Raw genomic sequence first — 23,543 nt, 5'->3', positions numbered from 1 at the left:
ATCTTCAGAGAGTCTGATACACATGGCTCCCTCTGTCCACAATGCTTGTGGACTCTTCCACTGCACTCAGCTCATCTATTTTATCACTGAGCCTCTTCAGAGAAATGATGTTGCTCTGCTGTGTACATTCCTATGGAACAGGACTTTTGTTCACTGCTTTTCTTATCTCACTTAGACTTGCATGTAGGTAATGACCCGAAACTTCCATTAGATCAAGAACATTTCTGTCCTGATAACTACTGAATTCTCATGATGACTGGGAATTCTGCAAATTTGCGTATATTCTTTTATACTTACTAGTCCTGGACCAACAGATTTCAAATTATTACACAAGATTTTTTTCCTGGATAAATGTTTAACCAAATATTCTACTTTATTACATAAAACAACTTTCATAAACATGTATTCCACTGTTTTTCTGTCTGTATCTGTTCTCAAGATCACACTGATAACTACTTAGTAAATACAAAGTGGTAGCTGAATATAAACTTATTAATGAATAATAGTATCAATATTATACTTCTTATTAGTATGTGAACTTACCACTTTAAGTGATGCCATCTTATCTTCAAAAGGAATGTTTTCATGCTGCCATAATAGAGACAACACATGAAAGTTTGTATATGTATGCGTATGTACAGAAACATGCAAGTTTCCCTTTAGCTGTTCTTTATTTTTATGCACCAAAATCTATTATTAATACACTCAATCTGAAAGAGGGGGGAAAAACTAGATAGTATACTAAAACATCAACTCTAGTTCTTTACATATGATTTTAACATATTAATATATATGGTTCAAAGATGAAACTTGGATGGATGTGGTGGTAAGCACTGTCAAAACAAAAACAAAGAATAGAAATAGTTTCAGAGGGCTGGGAATATGGCCTAGTAGCAAGAGTGCTTGCCTCATATACATGAAGCCCTAGGTTCGATTCCCCAGCACCATATATATAGAATATGGCCAGAAGTGGCGCTATGGCTCAAGTGGCAGAGTGCTAGCCTTGAGCAAAAAGAAGCCAGGGACAGTGCTCAGGCCCTGAGTCCAAGCTCCAGGACTGGCAAAAAAAAAAAAAAAAAATTCAGAATTAGAAACTCTGAATACAAAGAAGCAGAACTGGGCAATAAGAAGCTAGTGCTGTTCCTAAAGCTAAGGTGGAAATATTTTCATTAATTTTTGTGTACATAAACACTAATGGAAAACACATTTACACTTACAAAAGTCTACAAATAGCTGACTTCATTGTTCTCATTACTCTTAACAGGAAGAGTCACTAAGGATTAAGGATTCATTATCTTCACCATGTGAATTGCTACTTAGCCATGAAGCTCCTCATTTTTCAGTACTTACCAAAGGCCAGGTTGATCCATATAGGCAAATTTGTATTATAGATTCATGAGCTACTCTTCCTACAACTCTGAACTGTCTTTTACTTTATTTTATGCCCCTTTCAGGTCCTACTTCTAATCAAAAGCTGTTTGAAGACAGGTATTAAAAGATGATCACTTAAAATCTATTGAGGTTATATTAATTCTCAGAATGATAATCCTTATCAGTTTTACCAGGATTTGTTACAAAGAAAAGTACATTTTAAAAATGAGAAACAGGGCTGGGGATATAGCCTAGTGGCAAGAGTGCCTGCCTCGGATACACAAGGCCCTAGGTCGATTCCCCAGCACCACATATACAGAAAACGGCCAGAAGCGGCGCTGTGGCTCAAGTGGCAGAGTGCTAGCCTTGAGCGGGAAGAAGCCAGGGACAGTGCTCAGGCCCTGAGTCCAAGGCCCAGGACTGGCCAAAAAAAAAAAAAAAAAAAATGAGAAACAGTCCAGAAAACAACAGAAAGACTGATCACGCAGAACCAGAAAAGTGGCAGCATATATTTCTACCATAGTAGGTGTCAGTATATATTGCTAATTAAGAATATAAACTGAAACAATCTGGCAAGATAATCAATTTTAATATCTTTATCTTAAACTCAGTATTGCAGAAATTCCATTCAAAAAATTTAAAAAGCAAAGTTTTCACAAAGAAATGAGTACAGCATCCCTTCTTTTGTTGCAAAAAAATTTTTTAGTACTAAAAACTAAAATTTTGAGAAGATTACATAAATTACATTATATCCACTCAATATCTGCCATTAAAAAGATACTTAAGCTGATTATATAATAATATGGTGAATTATGATAAGTGGTGGGGGAAAAGCCAGATATAAAATTACATGTGGTAAAGATCACAAGTATGTTATTTTTAAAAAGGAGACTAAAAGAAAATGTGCCAAGATATTAACAAGAGGATAGAAATACATTTCCTTTGTTGTCTCAAGGTATTTGTGTAAATTATTCTTGAAAACATTAAAGTTACCTACAAGCTTGATAATACCTTCACCTCCACTTCTTTTTCTAATATTCACTATTACAACAAACCACCCTTCTTTTCTCTGGTTGTCTAAAAGTCAAAGTAAAACTTTTACAGCTTCTACTGGTATTCCAGAGAAGCACATTCCTTCTAAAACTATTTAACTTCTAAAACAACATCTAAGAGAAGGAAGTAAATGAATTTTACCTTATTTCCTTCTTCTTTGAACTGGGGATTAATTATTTTTACAAAAGAATAAAACAATTGACGAATTCTGGAATCTCCAATAAATGCAATGTGTTTATCTACAAGGCAGTTCTTTGCTTCACTGAAATCAATGAAGAAGCATTAATAAGTAAAATCAACATATTTGCATTTCTAAACACATGGTTTATGGGGAAAGAACATGTCTAGTTATGTTAATTTGAAAGTAGATGAACTTTACAACTTAGGGGGGTAAGACAGGGAAAGGGAAAGTGGAAGAAAACAAGGGAGAGGATAACAATGTTTGACAAGAAATGTACTCATTACCTTATTTATCTGACTGTAACCCCTATGACATCACCCTTGCAATAAATTTAAACAAAATTAAAAATAAAAGAAAGTAGATGGTCAGGTTTAACTTACTAGTCCTGTACTTATTGCCAAATAATTCTCAACCATAGTTACCCCAGTCATTGTTTAAGAAGCATTTTAACTTTACTAAATGCTTTATATCCATTATTTCAGAACAACTTCCATACGGTTGGTATCCACTGCTCATGGGATAGGCCATGGTCCTTCTCATTTACAAAAGGAAAAGCTACCTGGCCAAAGGCCTTTCTTTCATACATTAGGATAAGAATCTTCTTTCAGAATCAATCGGGTAGTATGTATCCCACACAAGAAAAGTACTTACTACCAGATACCAGTAGCTCACATCTACAATCCTAGGTATTCAGGAGGCTAAAATGAAGGATCATAGTCCACAACCACCTCAGCCAGACAAATCTGAGAGATTCTTATTTGCAATTAACCACCAAAAACCCAGAACTGGAAGCATGACTCAAGTAATAAGAGTTGTCAGCTGTGAGCAAAAAAGCTGCATGTGAGGGTTCTATATCAAGAGAAGGAAATACTGTATTCTCCTTAAACACTGTCTCTCCATTAGATATAATGACCCATGAGGGGAATTGGGGGGATGAAAAAAAAATCTTACTTGATTTTGTATTTATGCATCATACAACTGTGAGGCTGCCAAACTTTTTCTCCAAGAAATCTGCCACTTGAGAGAAGGTATTCACATGAATCATTGCCTGTAACAATAAAACATCATAGTGTCATAAATGTTTGTTTGTGTGTGTGTGTGTGTGTGTGTGTGTGTTGATTACATTTAAGGTCCTAGAGATAAGAAAGTGCAGTTTTCTATGATTCCCTATGCCTTCTTATATATAACTAATAATAAATATATATGTAAATCATTCATTTGTAGTAAATATTAATATATTAACACTCAAGAGGGGATGAGCCATTATTGGATTCTACATTATTCTATAAGAGTCTCTATACTATCTCTGCTGCTTTGGCCTTTTCTTCTCCTTCCAGTTTTTGGTTTTTTGGTGGTTGTTGTTGTTGTTGTCTTTTCTTTTTTGGTACTGGGGATCAAACCCAGGACATTGCACTTGCTAGGACAAACGTTAGGCCACTGAGCTACATCCCTTCTCCACTTGAGGGTTTTTTCCAGAGGTATCAGTTCAATCTCAAACCAGCCTTTCTATATGTTTATCACGTCTACTTTTGGTTGGGAAAGAAAAGTTAAAGAGCTAAAAAGAAAATACTTGGAAGTAACTTCCTACTCTATTTTAGTAGATAACACATTACATATCTGGAAACATAGTTTTAAATAGAAAGGTTTATAGCTAGGAAACCCCTCTGTCCTGTATAAAACTAGGAGAGAGTAACTACATCCTTCAGCCATTTTTTTGTACATTTGCTCAATATACATGACCAAAAGAATAAAAAGGTAATTTAGAGGTACACATATATGCATGTATATATATGCATATATATGTATATACACACATATATATACACATATATATTCTACATAATCTAATTCTACATGTACTTTTTTCTGGGCTATCTCTAAGTATAATTAGTTTTTAATTCCTTCCATTAAAAATGAATTCTAGTTCTAAAATACAAAATAAGCTGCAGAAATAAGCAAGGATAAGCAAAGAAATGACTACAGGAACATACAATTAAGTTTTTTCCCAAAAAACAGAACCCCAGCAATAACATTCTTGAATAATGGCCGTATATATAGCAAAATATAATTAAAATTCTAGTGAATGTTTAAGACTCAGGATGAAAATTCCATAGCTACTACATTTCTACATATTTTGACTTATCTATTAAGCCAATTATAAGTTAGTAACATCTATTTTTAAGGAAATATGAGTTGTAAAAACTAGCTATTAATTTTGTGGAGTTCCTTTTCTCCCAGCCCCAACTGTTTATTTAGTAATTAAATGTGTTGTTTTTAATAAAACTCTAAACAGAAATGTTCTTTAATCAATCTTCAGTGTCTGGTATTATGTGATCTGTTACACATCTGCATAAGTTATCAATATGATTCTGTGGAGGAGGAAGTATCATACCAACATCTTAAAATAACTCATCTTTCCTCCACCAGAAAATGTGCTGTCAATGCACCATTCGTCTTTTCCTTATCAGTATGATCTCTATTTTGCCTCTCAGGAGCTCAGCTAGTGGGCAACAGCTATAATGCTAATATATATACATACATAATCCCATAGCAAAATAGACTCGAAGTGGTCATTAACCAAAACATTCCACAGACACAATATTTTGAAGACCACTGGTTGTTCAAGGGGGTAAAAAAATCTTAATTTGCTAGTGAATGCCAGCTGATTGTGACTGTTCTTACTATATTTTACAATGTAGAGAGACAGTTTTTAATCTTTGTCCAAAATTATGAGTTTAGCTGTCATAACAGTATCTATTTGGAAGCAAGAACATGTATCAGTTAAGTAGACACAGTTTAATATAGATTGTAAGCCAAGTAAAACAATCACTAACTAAACCAGTGAAACAGTCACAATGGCTTTAACAGTTGTCAGCAAAATAAAAATGAAATTAGTAATAAAGATAAATTAACCTGATTTATAAAAGAAAATTGTATAAGTACCACATTCTAAAACAAGTTCTCTTTTCTTGGGTCGGATCAAAAAACTAAATGTAAACCTAGATGTTAAAAATGGAAATCTGAGGGGCTGGGGATATAGCCTAGTGGCAAGAGTGCCTGCCTCGGATACACGAGGCCCTAGGTTCGATTCCCCAGCACCACATATACAGAAAACGGCCAGAAGTGGCGCTGTGGCTCAAGTGGCAGAGTGCTAGCCTTGAGTGGGAAGAAGCCAGGGACAGTGCTCAGGCCCTGAGTCCAAGGCCCAGGACTGGCCAAAAAAAAAAAAAAAAAAAAAAAAAATGGAAATCTGGGGCTGGGGATATAGCCTAGTGGCAAGAGTGCCTGCCTCGGATACACGAGGCCCTAGGTTCGATTCCCCAGCACCACATATACAGAAAATGGCCAGAAGCGGCGCTGTGGCTCAAGTGGCAGAGTGCTAGCCTTGAGCGGGAAGAAGCCAGGGACAGTGCTCAGGCCCTGAGTCCAAGGCCCAGGACTGGCCAAAAAAAAAAAAAAAAAAAAATGGAAATCTGCCATATATTAATGCACATATATTTAAGTATCTGCTGGCATATATAATCCTTTCTAAGTGTATCAAAGGAAACACTCCAGGTAGTATTTGTGTCTAGTATAATTATGATAGATACTTTAATATAACCAACATAAGTTACCAAGTGGCCAGATTAAATCAAGCTAGGCAATTTTCAAAAAGCAACTAAAAGAATTAAATTATCTACTTGAGTTATCTCTAATACAAAGATTATCTAGATGCCTATCTTCATTCTCTTGGATTTTTATTAATGATTTTTTTTTAGTTATAAAAAGTTATTTAGCAACAAGGAACGTAAGCACACACAAAAATAACCAAAAACCCGAAAACCCTGAAGCAACTAAGAAAATATCTTGATACTCTCAATGAATTACAACTTCCCTTTTCCTTGGTACACAATACCTCTGGGACAGTGTGCCTTTTGCTGGGCCTCCTACTGCAGCTGTGAGCTTTTACTACCACCATGAAAATACCAGATCACAAAGTATACGATATTTTCTATAGAACACTTCATTTGCCTAAACCTCAGCAAGTAATATTTAATTCTATGCGAGAAAACACCATTTGCAGTGGGCTGGGAATATGGCCTAGTGGCAAGAGTGCTTGCCTCATATACAGGAAGCTCTGGGTTCAATTCCTCAGCATTACATATATAAAAAATGGCCAGAAGTGCCGCTGTGGCTCAAGTGGCAGAGTGCTAGCCTTGAGCCCCCCCCCAAAAAAAAAGAAAACACCATTTGCTCTTTACACAAAGTATGAATGACACATCAGAATCATATAGATCAGGTCTAATGGTCAAAGAATAGCTAAATCTAAGTGACCTGTGGCTATTACTTGCTTTAATTTGGGGGGCTATCAATTTACTTTCCCCCATAGCATGCAATAATAGTTAACACTGACATTCTATATATACTTAGTGACAGAAAAGAATTCAATTTAAAAAATAATTAAGACATTTGTAATTAATTTTATTTAAAAATTTAAATTCATCCAAACTGGAATTTTTATCCTTAGGGCAAGAGATAAGGACCTCTTAGTACTGAAGTGATTATTTTAATCTATTACCACACTATTAAGGGAAATTTGTGCTTTATGACTATAAGACTGGCAAAATTTAGAAAAAAAAAAGTATAGTTTTAATCATTAAGAAACTCCTCTACTTGCATCAGGTGACATGGCTCATGTCTGTAATCCTAGCTACTCCAAGGCTGAGATCTGAGGATCACAGTTGGAAGTTCTTACAGGAAAGTTTGTGAGAGCTTCTCCAATAAACTACCAAAAAAGCCAGAAGTGGAAGTGAGACTCAAGTGGTACAATGCTGGCCTGATTGCTGGCCTGAAGTAAAAGCAGCTCAGGAATAGCACCTAGGCCCTGAGTTCATGCCCAAGAAACAAAAAATAAAAAATAAAACAAAATAAAAACAAAAGCAAAAATCCCTGTACTTTCAAAAATTGAAGTTAAAACAGAACATTCAATTAAATCCACAAAGAATCAAATACAGAGAGAAAAACTGAAAACAAAGACTTTGCAAATCTATTTATCCAATGGGTATTTACGGAGTTCCTAGTGTATGTTAATAAGCTCTGATAATTTAAAGATGAAGACACTCTTGAAGGTGCACAGTCTAAGTTGAGAGGGTAGACAGCAATTATTAAAATACAACAAGGTAAGTAGATAAAAGCTGCAGTTGCAGAACTGAATTCTTAATTCCTACTTCTGTGGAGGTGACATTTGAACCAGGCCTTGAAAAAAAACCTGTACTTCCTTTCAAAACCATAGGTCATTGCAAGCAGGAAAAAAAAATAGCTGTGAGAGATTTAAATGGGAGGGCATGTTTAGACTGTGAGCTTGGAGTTTAGGAAGAATAAAGACAAAGGTAACGAAAGGGAGGCTTTGGTCAGATTTTGAAGTTTTACTCATACAATTTTTAGAAAATTATCACTTGGCTGAATTAAAAAAATATGAAAAATGTTGGCTGATACTGTAAAGTATCTGTAAATTGTTTAACCCTGACCCTCTCCCTTGAAATTGCTTTCTTACTTCATCTTTCATATATCCCCCACTACCTAATAATTGATGAGAAAGGCAGACCATACCACAATGGCAAGAGGCTTACCAACTGGATCCTAGCTCAGTCACCATCTAGTTGTATAATTTTAGGCAATTTACTTAACCTCTCTAGTCTCATCTTCAAAATGTAAATAATACTGTAATTCACTGAACTGAAGACCACTGATTATAAGACATTATTTTGTCATAGTAAGAAAAAAATGTTACCAATTAAACTTTGACATGCAATCAAAGTTTAAAGACTCATACTGATTACAGAAATGTTAAGGAGAGAGATGAAATATGATAATTGTATAGATCTCTTAGCATGGTTATAAAAAAAAAAAAGTAAAACAGTGCCTGGTTTATAAGTGCTCAATGTCAGCATGTAGTATTTGCCAAGCTTTACTTTCTGTAGTGTGCAATTCTTTTTATTTCTATAGTCTGTAAAGCATGAGACACTAAGTGTGTATATTCAAATTGTACTCTATAGAGTCTGAAGACATTCATGTCCACATACCTGAGATCCTAATAAGTAGCATAAAACCACTCCTTCATCTAATACATAAGGTTCTCTCTTACTCTATAAACATTTATGATGCAATTCAAATGGATGCTTACTATCTTTGTGTGAAGGGAATTGTACTTGTCATAGTTTGACACTTTCAAAACATGAGGATGGCTAAAATGTTCCACATTGGATGTTTATTTTCCCAAACAGATTCTGGATCAACTTCATGACATTTAGCCTGGGCAAATACACACACCAGGTGTACTGCTTCATGCTCAAGGCACTGACGTACCTTCGTAAACTTATGACTCCATTCTGGAAGAGGCTTTACAAATAATCCCAGATTGCTGCACTGACTCATAAAAAGCCCATCTGACATTCTATTCTCCTGGCTGATGACAGATCTTGATAAGATCCAACATGTAATCTAAATATAAAAATTAGTTTTCCAAGACTATCAAATGACTGACACAAATTTTTTAAGGGAAGGAGACTAGAGGTTTACTTTTAGAATAAGAGATTACAGTTGTAAGATTTATCTTTACTAACTTCACAAATGCAAAGTTGAGTTAGATGACCATCCTCTCATACCAGACTAGCCTAAAATGATTATTAGCAATTAAAAAGAAATATTTCCCCCAGATTTACCACAACCAATGCACCAACATTGCTGGTTACAGCCTTCATATCAAAGTGGATTTCCTGTATTACACTGGCTGCAGATGAACCAAAGCCATGGGCCAAGTCATGCGGCTGTTCATCTGCAGAGGACTGGAAGTGAAAGGCCAAAAGAATATTGAGAATCAAACATCTTTGGTCAACTTAGTATATTTAGATTGTGAGATGTTCATCCAGAATGATACTGAAGTATAAGATTGTTAATATTCAAGAATTGGTCAAAACAACACAGCAAAACTGATCAAAAAAACTGACCTGATGGTACTTTTTAAAGAACTGGAATTAGAAGACAGCTCAGATTCTGGCACCCTATTTGCTGTACATTTTGCCAAAGTAGGTGTGCAGAGTTAATGTGCACCTATTCCTTACACATTAGATCTTAATTAATTAATCTCACAGTCACCAAGAGCTGTCCAGATAATGGCTTTGATAATAGTAAGAGCCAAAAATAAAAGATTCTATCATCAATTTCCTTCTGCCTGTCAGCCTCTCTCCTGGTGGCACTTTTGTAAAGAAAAAAAAACCACAAAACAATCAACAAGGACATGTAAATATCCTTTGATTACTGAAAGATAATGCATTCTGAAATAAGGAGGTCCTATTTCTTTTCTGCCTTTACAAGGATTTCAAGGCCTGTTTCCAAACTGCTTACAACTTTTATAGCTCACCTCTGTCAACTCGTACTTTCCAAAAATCTGCCTCAGTGCCTTTACTTTGTACAAAAATTTGAAAAGAAAAGAAATAGAAATGTGTGCAACACAAACCCTTCCAAAGTGGGTGAGTCACAAAGACTCGGTGGCACCTCCTCTCATTGGGTCAAGGGCATCTTTTGAGCCAAGGGTGGCCCTTTGGGGCAGAGGCAGTTCGTGCCGCTGTCCAACAGTTGGACCCTACCTTGACAGGGCAGAGACTGGATTACACAAAGGCTGGGGAGCCAGACATCCCCTCCCCAGGAAACAGAATGTGTGACCCCCTCACTGTAAGACCCCCTGGCAGGGCGGCCTTCAAGCCCGGGACTGCCCCCAGGGCCTCCTGCACGTGAGCCCCGGCCTGGCTCCACTCCCAGCCCGGCTCAAGGGGGGACCCCGGGCCGGGAGCCCCTCAGGCCACGTCCGGGGTGCGCGTTCAGAACCCCCCGGCGCAAGGGGCTGTGAGTAGCGGGGAGGACGGAGCACCACGCGCCCCGGCCAGGACAGCCCGTGCTGGGGTCCGCGCGGCCGTCGTGGGGCGCCGGCCCGCCTTCGGGGGGCCAGCGGGGGCATGTGGGGGCGCCGCCTCCTGCGGGCCGGGCTGGCACTAGGCCGCGGGGACGTGGGCGTGTGCCGGGCGCGGGGGGCGGCCTCCCGCAGCCGTCGGCGCCTCCCCCCGGGCCGGGCCGGGCCAGGCCGGGCCCGGGCGGGAGAGGACGCCCCCGGGCCGCTCACCTCGGTAGCGGCGGGAGGCGAGGTGACCCGCCGCGAGCAGCAGCACGGCCACCAGCGCCAGCACCTTGGCGCTCCTCACGCTGAAGTAGTGGTTGATCTCCCGCTTGCCCAGGTTGTAGGCCAGAGCCGCCATCTTGGTTCCTCCATGACAACAGTGCGCGGCGGAGCGGGGAAGGGGCGCCGCGCAGGGGCAGCACTGGGGCGGCCGCCGCCGCAGCCAGCCCAGGAGCCGCCGCCAGCGCCCGCGGCCGCCACCGGGGCCTCCCACCGGGCAGCCGGACTCCGCGGCCGCGGCGCCCTGGGCCTCGCCCGGCCCCTCCTCGGCGGCCTCCCCCCAAGCCCGCCGCCGCTGCTCCGCCGTGCCGGTCCCCCAGGCGCCCCGGACGCCTGTCTCCTCCCCTTCCTCCTCCTCCTCCTCCTCCTCCTCCTCCTCCTCCTCCTCCTCCTCCTCCTCCTCCTCCTGCTCTCCAGCCTCCTGCCTTAATAACGGCTGCGCCTCCGAGGGGGGTCCGGATGCCCGGAGCCCGGGGGTCACCGGCCCCGGCGGGCCCTCCGGGGTCACGGGGTCACGGGCGGAGGCCGCGGGAGGCGGCGGCGGCTGCGGGGACCCGGCGGGACACGGAGAGGGGCCCCGGGGGTCCATCCTTGCTGGGACGCGAATCCGGGGCTGCCTCCTGGTGCACTGACCGCTACCTGAGCCCAGGTTGGGGCAATAGAAGTACAGTTCCGGGAGTGAAAAAAGAAAAGAAAAGTACACAACGCCCCACTCGCTCCTTCCTTCTCACACCCTTTTCTGAACTTTCTACTGTTCCTTGAACCCGCCCGCCATCCCAGTCCATCCAGTCTGGCCGCTCCCAGGTGCTGGCCAGGTGTTGGGGTTCCTGGTTAGCGTCCAGTTTGGAAGTAAGACCTGGTCTTCTCATTTCCCTCCATGCTGCCTTGGCCTGTTTATCTTGCAAACTTTTTTTAATGTTGGGTTTGCCCCAGTTCCAACGGACAAAGTATAGACAAGGCACCGAGGGAGCCGAACTTAGTGCAGGTGACAGAAACTGGCCTGCTTTCATTTGTGTTTACACAAAAGTTAACGGGTTGGGGGAGGAGGGGGTGTTTATGACACTCCTCCCTCTTCCTGAAGTTGGTTAATGTTTTGTGCCTTTCAATAAAGTGAGCACTCCTTTTCCTTGGTTAATCATTGGTTATTCCAACCATATATAGATGCTCATGTGTATGTGAATATCTGTGTACGTTAACAGTTCTGCTTGCTTTGTTTAGAATAAGTCATTGGAGAGTTGGAAGTGATCGTTGATCGTATTCTTTACAACTTTCCATTTACCCTGTTTCTGAGCTTGTGTTCATAGTCTCCTCTCCAAATTATAGAACTTAGAAGGGACTGCAGAGATCTTGTCTAGTCACTCCCATTGTTTTCATCGAGGACCCTTTTTTATTATGTTTTCAGCCGTGGACTTCGTATCTTGGAAGATTTTGTCACTTAAATGAAATCACATACATCACTGTCATGGATGTAATGCTAATAAGCAATAAAGTTAAATAAGTGTACAAACATTTGGGCACTGTTCCCCGCAAATGGTTGCTTAATTTTGGCTGTCATTCTTCTGATCTGAGGTTGATCACATGCTGGCAGAATTAAATCAGATATTGTAAAAACCTGATAAATAACTCTATTCACAATATATAGTCTGCCAATGACATACTAGACATCTCTATGACGTCATCAACAGCAAATTGGAGTTTCTGATCAGCCTTCAATAAACCAGTGTTAGCCAACAGGGTTGATTTAATGCCTGCCAAAAGTAAAGAAACTTGACATTTTATTTAATTGCAATTTCCAGAAGGCTTTCTGAAATATTGTAAATAGCTTGCAAATCTCTTTTTATTTCTGCCCTGTAGTTTGAAGCTAATCCCTCTACCTCTGCACTAAATTTCTCCCTGCCTCTAAACTCTCTGTGTGTGTCTTTCTCTCTTTCTTTCCTCTCTCCTCTCTCTTCCTATCTCCCGCCACCACCTCTCTTTGGTTTCCACTGATAAATTTATCTTTTTAAGGAATAACCACCCATGAATTCTGTTCCTATATGGTTACTTCTTCATATCTTTTTTTTTTTCCTCTGACAATCCTCTCAATGGAGTAATACTGGCAGTTTTCACTTGTTTGATTCCCATTATCTTCTCTGCCTACTTCATTGTTTTTATCAGGCTGTGTGGAAAATAACTTGTTAAAAACAAGGGGCACATTATGTTTCTTATCATCTTGGATCATTTCCTTGTATCTGATGCTAGTGTACCCATCAAATTTTCCTCCTAGAAGAAGGCCTTTCTTGGACATTCTTTAAATGACTTAAATAAACTAGGTATCTTTTGTCAGCCCACATTTGACTGTTCTTGAGTGATCTTAAGATCGGTTCTGACTTATCCATCACCTAGCAACCCATGACACACGTGTAATCAATTAACTTCACACACACACACACACACACACACACACGCCTGGTTATGTTAGTCAACATCTATCTTCTCATCCTCATATGACCCTCCAGTGCCTAATAGTTATTTCCAGTACAAACACATCACTATCCCTTCGTATTTTAACCTATTTGCGTCATCATTTTACTATCATCCGAGGTGTCCAAGCAAGTGTTTCATTATCTTTGATCCTCACTAAATGTCAAATATTGTTGTCCCCCTATCACCTTGCTGTTGTCTTGGTTAAGGCAAAATTTATTATTCCTTAACTCATCTTTCTTGTGTGTGGCTCAAAAATCTAATCCTACTCTAACTCTGCCATCTTTTTGTCAGGAGGGATTTTCTTAAACTCAAATATGACGTTCATTTGTTCATTTTCTGGTACAAATTATGTTTGCTAATTCATTTTCAGGTGAGAGAGAGAGGCAGACAGAGAGAGACAGAGAGAGAGAGACAGAGACAGAGACAGAGCAAACAGAAAACTGATAAGAACCCTTTCAACTGTGTATGAATATAAACTACCATGATGTTTCCTTTTCCTTCTGACTGGCAGAGAAATTTCTCCTCACTTTCTTAAAAAATGTCAATTTCATCTGTGTCAATTATTATATCAGTAGCTTTCATTTGAGAACCTACCTCCATGTCTCCCTTCCTTATTGGTATTTCTAGTATATCTCTCTTCACTGTTTGTCAAATGCTGCCTTTGTGGTTACCTTTCTTGCTATGTCATTTTTCCTTCCTCAATCATAAAACTTGTAGAAGAAACAGTCCATTGATATATATATATATATATATATATTGATATATATATACATACACACACGCACATAAACACATATGGTCACTTTTAATTTTCTTTTTTACTAATTCATCTTTAGACACTTGAAAAATGGTTGTTGCTATTAGTTAAGCCATTCTTGTCAGTTACATCCCAAATTACCAAATCCAATGTCTTTATCTTAGCTTTTTGTGCATTGTTGAAATATTTGTTCTTTCCAAATCTCCTCTTTTGGCTGGAGACATGACTCAAGTCATGTCTTGCAAATGCAAGGCATGAGTTCAATTCCCAGTACCACTAAAAAATTTCTCCTCTTGGCTTTCATAGTCCTGCATCTATCACGATCTAGTTACTTTCCCAAGAAGATTCCTCTTGCATTTTGAAGCTCTTTATAGGAAATGCTTCTCAGGGTACCCATGTTTGCTTATTCTTAAGAAATCCAACATACCTTATGTGTCCGATATATCAGACACATGCATGCAGCCTGCATTTCACTCATTCCAGACCTTCTCCCCCAAGTCATGTGCTGCATCATTGACAATTTCATACTGTCTCAAATTCAGTATGCTAAGAACAAGGATTTTTTTCCTTCCAAAGCCATTCATCCTATTCTGTTCAGTTTATTAGCACTGCTGTCCTCGAAAACATTTGGACTAATTTCTGATTCATCTTCTTTTGCCGCTGCTTTATCTAAAGTATGGGTTTTTCAAAGGACTTGTATTTACAAGTTAAAATATTTTATAGTCACAATAAAGTACTCAAACTTTTATAGAGTTAATTCTGAATTACAGTAAAATAGGCTCCATTAATAATTAGTATAAAGAGTCCCCTTAGTCCCTGCATTGTCTATTTGGGGAGTCCTGTTAGGTAAGAGGAAAGAGGAATTTGTGTTTGTAAGAATTTGACACTTGCTCACTTTCAGAAAGCTGAGTCAATAAGACCATCAAATTAAATGACACATGATATTGTCCACTTTTACTTAAACTTATCAAATGGAAAGTAACTTTAAAAGTCTCTATGAGGAAACTGTGAATTGGAGATAATTCAAATCAGAGTAGTGAGAAAGAAAAAACAGTGAACCTTCTAATACAAGCTCTTTGTTATATTACTCAGTTAAGAAAAACCTGTGTTTGTGTGTTTGTATAACACATTCAGCACATTCAAGACCATTTGAATTTGAGGGGCTGGGGATATAGCCTAGTGGCAAGAGTGCCTGCCTCGGATACACGAGGCCCTAGGTTCGATTCCCCAGCACCACATATACAGAAAATGGCCAGAAGTGGCGCTGTGGCTCAAGTGGCAGAGTGCTAGCCTTGAGCGGGAAGAAGCCAGGGACAGTGCTCAGGCCCTGAGTCCAAAGCCCAGGACTGGCCAAAAAAAAAAAAAAAAAAAAAAAAAAGACCATTTGAATTTGTAAGAAATCCACAAAATTTGTAACTATCAAGTCTAGTTAAAAAAAGAATTTACATCCACTTATTAGTAAGGATATAGTCAGTAAGTAGTGTTTTTGTTAAGAAAATTACTACTGACATAAGACCATCAAAATTAGGAAAACACTTAAAAATTAAGCTTCTAAAACATGGGTTCATTAATTTTCTGTTATTAGCTGGGTACCAGAGGCTCATGCTGGTAATCCTAGCTACTCAGGAGGCTGAGATCTGCGAATTGTGATTTGAAGCCACGTGGAACAGGAAAGTCTGTGAGACTTTTTTTTTTTTTTTTTTTTTTTTTTTTTTGCCAGTCTGGGGCTTGGACTCAAGGCCAAGCACTGTCCCTGGCTTCCTTTTACTCAAGGCTAGCCACAGCATCACTTCTGGATTTTTCTGTTTATGTGGTACTGAGGAATCGAACCCACAGCTTCATGCATGCAAGGCAAGCACTCTACCGCTAAGCCATATTCCCAACCCCTGAGACTCATCTCTAACCACCAAAAAGCTAGAAGTAGAGCTGTGGCTCAAGTGGTAGAGTACTAGTCTTGAATAAAGAAGCTCAGGATTAGTGCCCAGGCCCTAGGTTCAAGCCCCAGGAACCTGCCTCCTCCCTCATACACGCAAAAGAATTTTCTATTCTTTGAGAACAACAACAACAAAAAAGTTGTATTGCAAATGTCTTAAATCACATGATATTATATAAGTACATTAGTAGACCAGTACATAATTTACAAGTTGAAATGATACATGCTCAAAGTTTTAACTGATATGTGTGCACCATATTAAGAAAAGAAGTGGAATCACTTAGTGATTCACCATGTCTCATTCACTCTACTTTTTTCAAAGCTCTTTTCTCTCTCCTCAATATAGTCTGGTTTAGGCGCCAACTTGTCTAAGCAGACCATTGCATCAGACTTCTAGACTTCTACTGGCATCCTTGTGACTTAAGTTCTCACTTTTATCTTTTTAATTTTCTCTCTCTTCCCACTCCCAATTGCTCTTTGAATTATTTATCAGACACATTTAAAATTCTTATCACCTTGCTTAAAAAGTTCTATAGTTATCCTGGCTTGGAATATAGTTCCAGGGTAGAGGGTTTAACTTACATGCAAAGACCTGGTGTCCAGTTCCCTATAGTGCAGGGAGGGAAAACAAACAAAAATAATTGGTAGTTCTCTGTTGGGACAAGAAGAATTCCTAACCTTTCAACATGTTTAAGATGACCTGAGATTAGGCCCAAAATCTCTTTCTTCTTCCAATTCTTATTTTATCTAATTATGCTAAAGGTTAAAACAAAGGCATTAAGTATTTGTGGCTTTTCCCTTTTCTTGGTTTGAAATACTTCCCCTCCACCCACAAATCTCATATTCTTCCTAAAATCTTTCTCATTTAAACATTTTCTTCATTTTGATTCATCTATTAATTTGTCCTTGTAGTTCCTTATGAGATTACAAACCTTTTCTTCATCTGATTTCTCATAGTACTTTTTGTTGGTGATTAAGTATGTAGAGTCATCCAATCAGATGCATTCTTAGGCATACTGTGTATGATAAATTATCAGTTTGTATTTTGGGATACATTGCAGTGTTCTTTATTATAATCTATTCAGTTGCTGCATTTATTTTTCTCTTCGTTTCCTTCCATCAGATTTTATGTATTGAGGCACAGGGTAATTAGTCTGTTTTGTATTATTGGTAGGGAAATTTTATAAAAACTTTGATAAATGGATGAAAATATTATGCTCATCTTCAATGGAAGATTGGGCATTGTCCAGATAATCTGATTCTAGAGGGTCTCTTATTGTCTTTGAATTGTGTTGTAACTTACATAATACAGTAATGCAGATAATTTCCTCCCATAGAAATGCAAATTTTTCTTTTTTGGACTGCCCTATTGACATTAAACAGATTTTAAATTTTACATCTATAATGAAAACATTTCTTCCTAATTATCTATAAATGTGTAGGTTTAAAAAAAATTCCTTTGAACTACTTGTAACATCTTACTGTTTGCCTTACTGATGGATTCAATAAAAGCTTTGACAGATGTGTATTTCTTATCTTTACAAAAGCATGATTTTATCTTCCTTTGTAAACAATTTTTAACACATGAGTATACTTTTGAACTTCATCAATATTAACATTTCTTAATTTCAGAGTAAGGCTCATTTAATGAAGAACATTAGAGGACATTGAGATATTTCTCTTCTTAGAATATTTTAAATTGTGATAGAAGAGTATTTTAAAAACTGAAATTTTGCCTGTCTAAATGAGAGGACAAATTCCTCTAAAAAACTGAAAAAAACCTTACTTTCATCATAACAAATTTGAACATAGACAAAAAACAAAATATCCAATTTGTATTTATTTAACTGTTTAAAAACCCTTATAAGGAAAAAATCTAAACTATTATAATTTTATCCTTTTAGGATAAAACAATGTGGATGTTTCCCCTTGGAAAAAAATGATGTAAAGATCTTCTAGATAAAAGTTTCATAATATGTTTTCAATATTAGAAACACATTTTGAAGTCACCCTATATTCATAGATATCTTATTTGTCTTTAGATTGTAGTCACTCAAGAATCAACCTTAGGTCTCTACAACTTTCTGCCTAAATTCCCTTCTTGACCCATATATTGCTTGTTTTATTCTCCTTCGTTTATTTGCTTCTCTTGTTTGTTTTTATCCTTGTTGTTGGTTTTTTTTTTTTCTGTTACCAATTATAGAGTTTACTTCTGAGAAAACTATTTCCTACCCTACTGGCCACAGTTTGTTTTGATGATTCCGGTAAAGGTGTGAGCAGAAGCAGATGAGAGAAAAAGTATCTGGATTAGAGACAAATTTAGAAGTGAAATGAACAAAACTTGCTGATGGGTTGCATATCAACAATAAGGGAGAATCACAGTGACATACTTCTGTTTCTGACTGGAGAAACTGATGGTGGCTTCAAGGACCACTTACTAACAGGAAAAACTCAAGTAGAAATAAGGTAACGAAAGACAATCACGTTATTCCTTCATTTTATTCTTGTTAACATGACCCAAACAGTTAAAACTCAATAAATAGATCATGAAATGCCTTGCCTAGTCATCCTTAATATCCTTTTCTCCAAGTCAGAAATAGAAGAGTTGTATTTTTTCAGTTGGAATCAGTGTTTTCGTCAATGAATTAAACACATAAACTATATATATGTGTATATATTATATATATATATAACATACAATATAGAGGGAGAAAAAAAATGATAGTCTGATAATTATTTTCTGCCGAGTCTTCCTCAAAGGCTAAGACAAATTCTCCTTTCTGTGAAATAGTTGGTTTAGACCGCTAGAAATTCACAGTTCACTGCTTTCTTTAAAGCCACAATGTCCCTTAGGGAAAGGGAATATGAGTATCTTCCACTGTTTCTAAGGTGAAGGTTGCTAACCATTGATCAGATCAGAGAACGGCAATTTGAAGGAGAAAAGAAAATTCTAAATGACCTGCCTGGTTTCACAGCCCAGTGGCCCAAATGGTACTGCTGTTTTCATTAAGCAGGCTAAGGGAAACAATGGAGGTTAATTAACTTAGAGATGTTTCTGTTGAAATGGCCCAAAGTGCCCTAGGCCTCAGGTAAGTCAAATGCTGTTAGATGCATCTTGGCCTTCCAGTTTCCACTATATCACCTTTGAATGTCTGTAAACAAATTAGGGTTGCTTTTGGTGCAAGGCTGTGTAGCTCACAGGGATGTGTGAAAATGTATTAGGTAATGTCTTTAATTTATTCTTTAGCCACTTTTTCCTAAGGGATACTTTGTTTCACACACTTATAATTGCCATTCAGCTGATGATAAAGAACAATATTCAACTAAACATTTAGTGGGTTGCAAGAGATGACTCATAGATCTTTTTACTCCATGCATACAGATCATATATTTCTCATCATGAAGTTCTTCCTTTTTAACTACCACATTCTTCTGTGACATTTAGATATCATTTTCAGTTTGAAGGAGTGGCAGGTATAACTTTGTGGTCGTTAGGGGAAAGTTTTTACTATGGGGGTAGAATAATGTAGTAAAAAAGAGCGTAGGTTCTAAAAGAACATTTGGAATCTGACACCTGGCTCAACCCTTCACTAGCTAAATAATGTGTCAAATCATTTTACCTGTTGACTTCTACTTTCACTTGTAAAAATGGAGATAATAGCACCTATCATTCAAGGTTGTTTTTATGACTAAATGAGTAATGTATAGTTCTTGACATTTAGATAATTCTTTCCTCCTTCAAACTTCAGAGTTACTGGCAAACTCATGAGCAGTTCCTAAATCTTTCCTCTACTTATCTATCAATGCATGTAAACATATATGTCACTGAGAATGAATGTTTAAAAGAAATAATCAAGTAAAACTCAGATACTTTTTTTTTTTTTTTTTGGCCAGTCCTGGGCCTTGGACTCAGGGCCTGAGCACTGTCCCTGGCTTCTTCCTGCTCAAGGCTAGCACTCTGCCACTTGAGCCACAGCGCCGCTTCTGGCCATTTTCTGTATATGTGGTGCTGGGGAATCGAACCTAGGGCCTCATGTATCCGAGGCAGGCACTCTTGCCACTAGGCTATATCCCCAGCCCTCAGATACATTTTCTTATTTAAGTAATCTTTAGTTATGTCTGTTAAAAGTATAACATTATGGGGAGAGAGGGAAAGGGGGGGGGGAATGAGGGAGGAGGTAACAAATTGTACAAGAAATATACCCACTGCCTTACATATGAAACTGTAACCCCTCTATACACCACTTTGACAATAAATACATAATTATTCAGAAAAAAAGTATAACATTAGAGATTCTACCTTTTAGCTGGATACCAGGGGCTCGCACCTGCAATCTTAGCTATTCAGGAAGACGGCATCGGAGGATCGTGGTTCAAAGTCAGCCCAAGTGGGAAAGTCTAAGAGCCTCTTAGTTCCAATGAACTACCAAAGTAGCTAAACCTAGAGTGGTGGCACAAGTGGTAGAGAGCTGACTTTGAGCAAAAGAATTCAAGAACAGTGCCCAGGCCCTGAGGTCAAATACTTTTGCTTAAGAATTCCCTATTTTACAATAATAATATAGCTGAGGGGACCGGCTGCATTGGACACTGATGAAAGGGAACTAAGCAACTCATAAGTGGGAACAGAAAGGAAGGAATGAGTGAAAAAGGGAACAGATATTGCTAAACCAAAGGAAAGTAATGTACATATCAGCCAAAATGGAGAAAATGATTTTATTGCTCATAGGCTTCGTAAGCTATGTAGAGTAGAATGACAATTTTCATCATTGTGAAAGTTAAAATGTATACTGTAAAATATATGTAGTAACTTAAACCCAATACAAGGTTTAAGAAAGTATTCCCTGTTTTGATGATAAATAATCTCTAGAGATTATTCTTAATCATGCATGCACACAAACACAAAGTTCATCCCATTATGTTTTGGCCTGGTTGTTGACATAGTTCAGCGGCAGGTATCAACTAATCATATATACTTACTTCGCTGAACATTCAGTATTGATCAACCACTCAGGCAGAATAATTAAGTTTGGCCAGGTAATTTCATTAAGGAATATTGGATTTGGTCATTTAAATGTCTCTATTATTTTTCCTTCTATCCCCAAACCAAGAAACCAAGCCCTATAAAATCTACCCATCAAGATTTTACTTCAATTACTTTTAGATTCTGGAAAATTAATTTCTACATGAAGTTTCTCAAAAAAGTTCCTGGCTGGCTAACAAGTGTTGTTGCTTCTCACCTGTGAAACTTTAATCATGAAATAAAACCCATTTCCTTGGGTGAAATTGGTAGGCATTGCTCTATAATGATAGGCTTTCCATATCTGATCAAATATCATTTATTCTCAAATATGATTCCTATGATTCCAAGTAAAACCTATAAGACTGTCAACACTGAAGGAATTAAACATCTTTGTTGGGGTACAAAATATAATTTAAGAAATGGACACCTGGTGAGAAAAAATCAAATTTAAAGACATTTGGTTCTGAATTCTAAAGGGGCTTTGGAAGTTTTAAATTATTTTTAAAATGTTTCACTTGGAGTTGAGAGTTAGAAAAAAATACAAGAGAAAAGACTCCTTTACACATGAGAAAGAACATAATTAACAAATGCTAAGTGTTACAAATCAAGTAGCAATAATTTCCTCTCATCTGTTCACTTTGTTTATGTATTCATTTCTTACTCTGCTCTGTCTTGGATCAGCAGGCTGCTTTCATGGAGCCATGTGCTACTGTATTAACAGGAGTTCTGAAAATCTTTATGATCCAAAGCTGTTACACATGAATTTGGTCATTGAAATACAAATAATTAAAAGTACTTAGTACAAGCCTTCCTATAAAAGTCTGAAATTAAGCCAGGTGCAGTGGCTCAAGCCTGCAAACTATAGCTGCTCAGGAAGCTGAGATTTAAGGATCAGAGTTTGAAGCCAACCTTGGCAGAAAAGTCCAGGAGACTGGTATATCCAATAAGCCATTCAGAAAAAGCCAGAAGTGGCTCTGTGGCTCAAGTGGTAGAGTACTAGCCTTAAAGCACAAAGAGGCTTGGGGACAATGCCCAGACCCTGAGTTCAAGTTCTAAGACTGGTGAGGAAAAAAAAAATCTGAGATATTTTTTGTTGAAGACAAAACTCTTAAGCCACAAGCCTTTTCATAAGCATCAGTAAATAGCAGAAAGTGTAATCATGGAGAGCAAATGATCATAGTTTATTGGGCAACCATAAGTGTCAAAACTGAAGGCAATGAAATTCCCTATTGGAAAGTATTATGTAACCCCCCCCCCCTTATTGTCAAAGTGAAGTACAGAGGGGTTACAGTTTCAAATGTAAGGCAGTGAGTACATTTCCTGTTCAACTTGTTACTTCCTCCCTCCTCCCCCCCTCCCCCCTCTCCCTTCCCCCCTTCCTCCCTTCCCCTCTCCCCCCCTCCATGAGTTGTGCAGTTGGTTTACACCAAATCCTTTTGTAAGTATTGTTTTTGGAATCGTTTGTCTTTTTATCCATTGTCTCTCGATTTTGATATTCCCTTCCCTAGTTCTAATACACGTATATACAGTATCCAGGGCATTCAGATGAGATACAGTGATAACAGTGGTACTACCACAGGAAGGGAATACGAGAGAAACAATAACAATAACAACAAAAAAGGTATGGTTTCACGTGGCATGTTGAAAATAATTACAACAATGACATAACCCTTGTTTCCACAAAGTGGAGTTCATTTCACTTAGCATCATCTTATGTGTTCATAAGGGCATACCTATTGGGCTATTGTGATCCTCTGCTGTGACTAGCCTAAACATGTACTAATTATTCCCTATGAGGGAAACCATAGAATCCATTTTTCTTTGGGTCTGGCTCACTTCACTTAGTATTATGTAACTTTTAATGAAGACTTTGATCAGTGTCTTTGGGGGGGGGTAAGAATGGGTTACAGAAAGCAAGATCATTAACAGATCGCAGGAATACAAGCTCAGAAACATGAAGAGAAGTAAAATTTTATCTACTTTTATTGTTTCATTTGACCACTCAATCAATTCTTACTATTACATTAAGATAATCTTTTTGCCAATTTCTTAGTATCCAACAGTTTACTTGGGGAATAGGATGGCTAAAGCAATTAGACCACTGATGATATAACATGGTAAGAAGTAACAAAGTTGCCAGGCACCAGTGGCTCATGCCTGTAATCCTGGCTACTTAGGAAACTGAGATTGAAGGATTGAGATATGAAGTCAGCCCAAGCAGGAAAGTCTGTGAGACTCATGTTCAATTAACCACCAAAAATCCAGAGTGGAGCTGTGGCTCAAGTCATCACTTTAAGCAAAAAGTTAGAGATAGCAGCTCAAGCTCCAGGACTGGCACCAAATCAAAAACCAAAACCAAACAAAAGAAGCAACAATGTGTTACTGAGAATATTGGAACAGAATTTGCTTTAAAATAGTAAGGCACATGCCAAACATGTACAAGGTTTCAGGTTTAATTGCTAGCATCAAAAATCAAATAATAATTTCTACACTTATAGGTGAAATATTACTAAAGAGATAAAAAATTTAATTTTAAGTCAGGAATAATTAAAT

General features: G+C 38.1%; 1 protein-coding gene across 1 annotated transcript in view; it reads right to left on the bottom strand.

The window, feature by feature from the left end:
- The window catches only part of Casd1 (CAS1 domain containing 1), a 44,387-nt gene extending 33,250 nt beyond the window's left edge, over window positions 1–11,137 (bottom strand). The window contains exons 1-4 of the mRNA XM_048340043.1: window positions 10,761–11,137; window positions 3,557–3,653; window positions 2,566–2,686; window positions 544–588 (exon numbers count right to left, since the gene is read on the bottom strand). Of these exons, the coding sequence (XP_048196000.1) occupies window positions 544–588; window positions 2,566–2,686; window positions 3,557–3,653; window positions 10,761–10,893 (396 nt within the window). The 5' untranslated portion in view covers window positions 10,894–11,137. The remainder of the gene's footprint in view (window positions 1–543; window positions 589–2,565; window positions 2,687–3,556; window positions 3,654–10,760) is intronic.
- Window positions 11,138–23,543: the final 12,406 nt, after the last annotated feature.

The sequence above is a fragment of the Perognathus longimembris genome, chromosome 2 (genome assembly GCF_023159225.1).
Source record: "Perognathus longimembris pacificus isolate PPM17 chromosome 2, ASM2315922v1, whole genome shotgun sequence".
Taxonomy (NCBI): Eukaryota; Metazoa; Chordata; class Mammalia; order Rodentia; family Heteromyidae; genus Perognathus; species Perognathus longimembris.
This window is presented reverse-complemented; position numbering and strand designations above follow the sequence as displayed.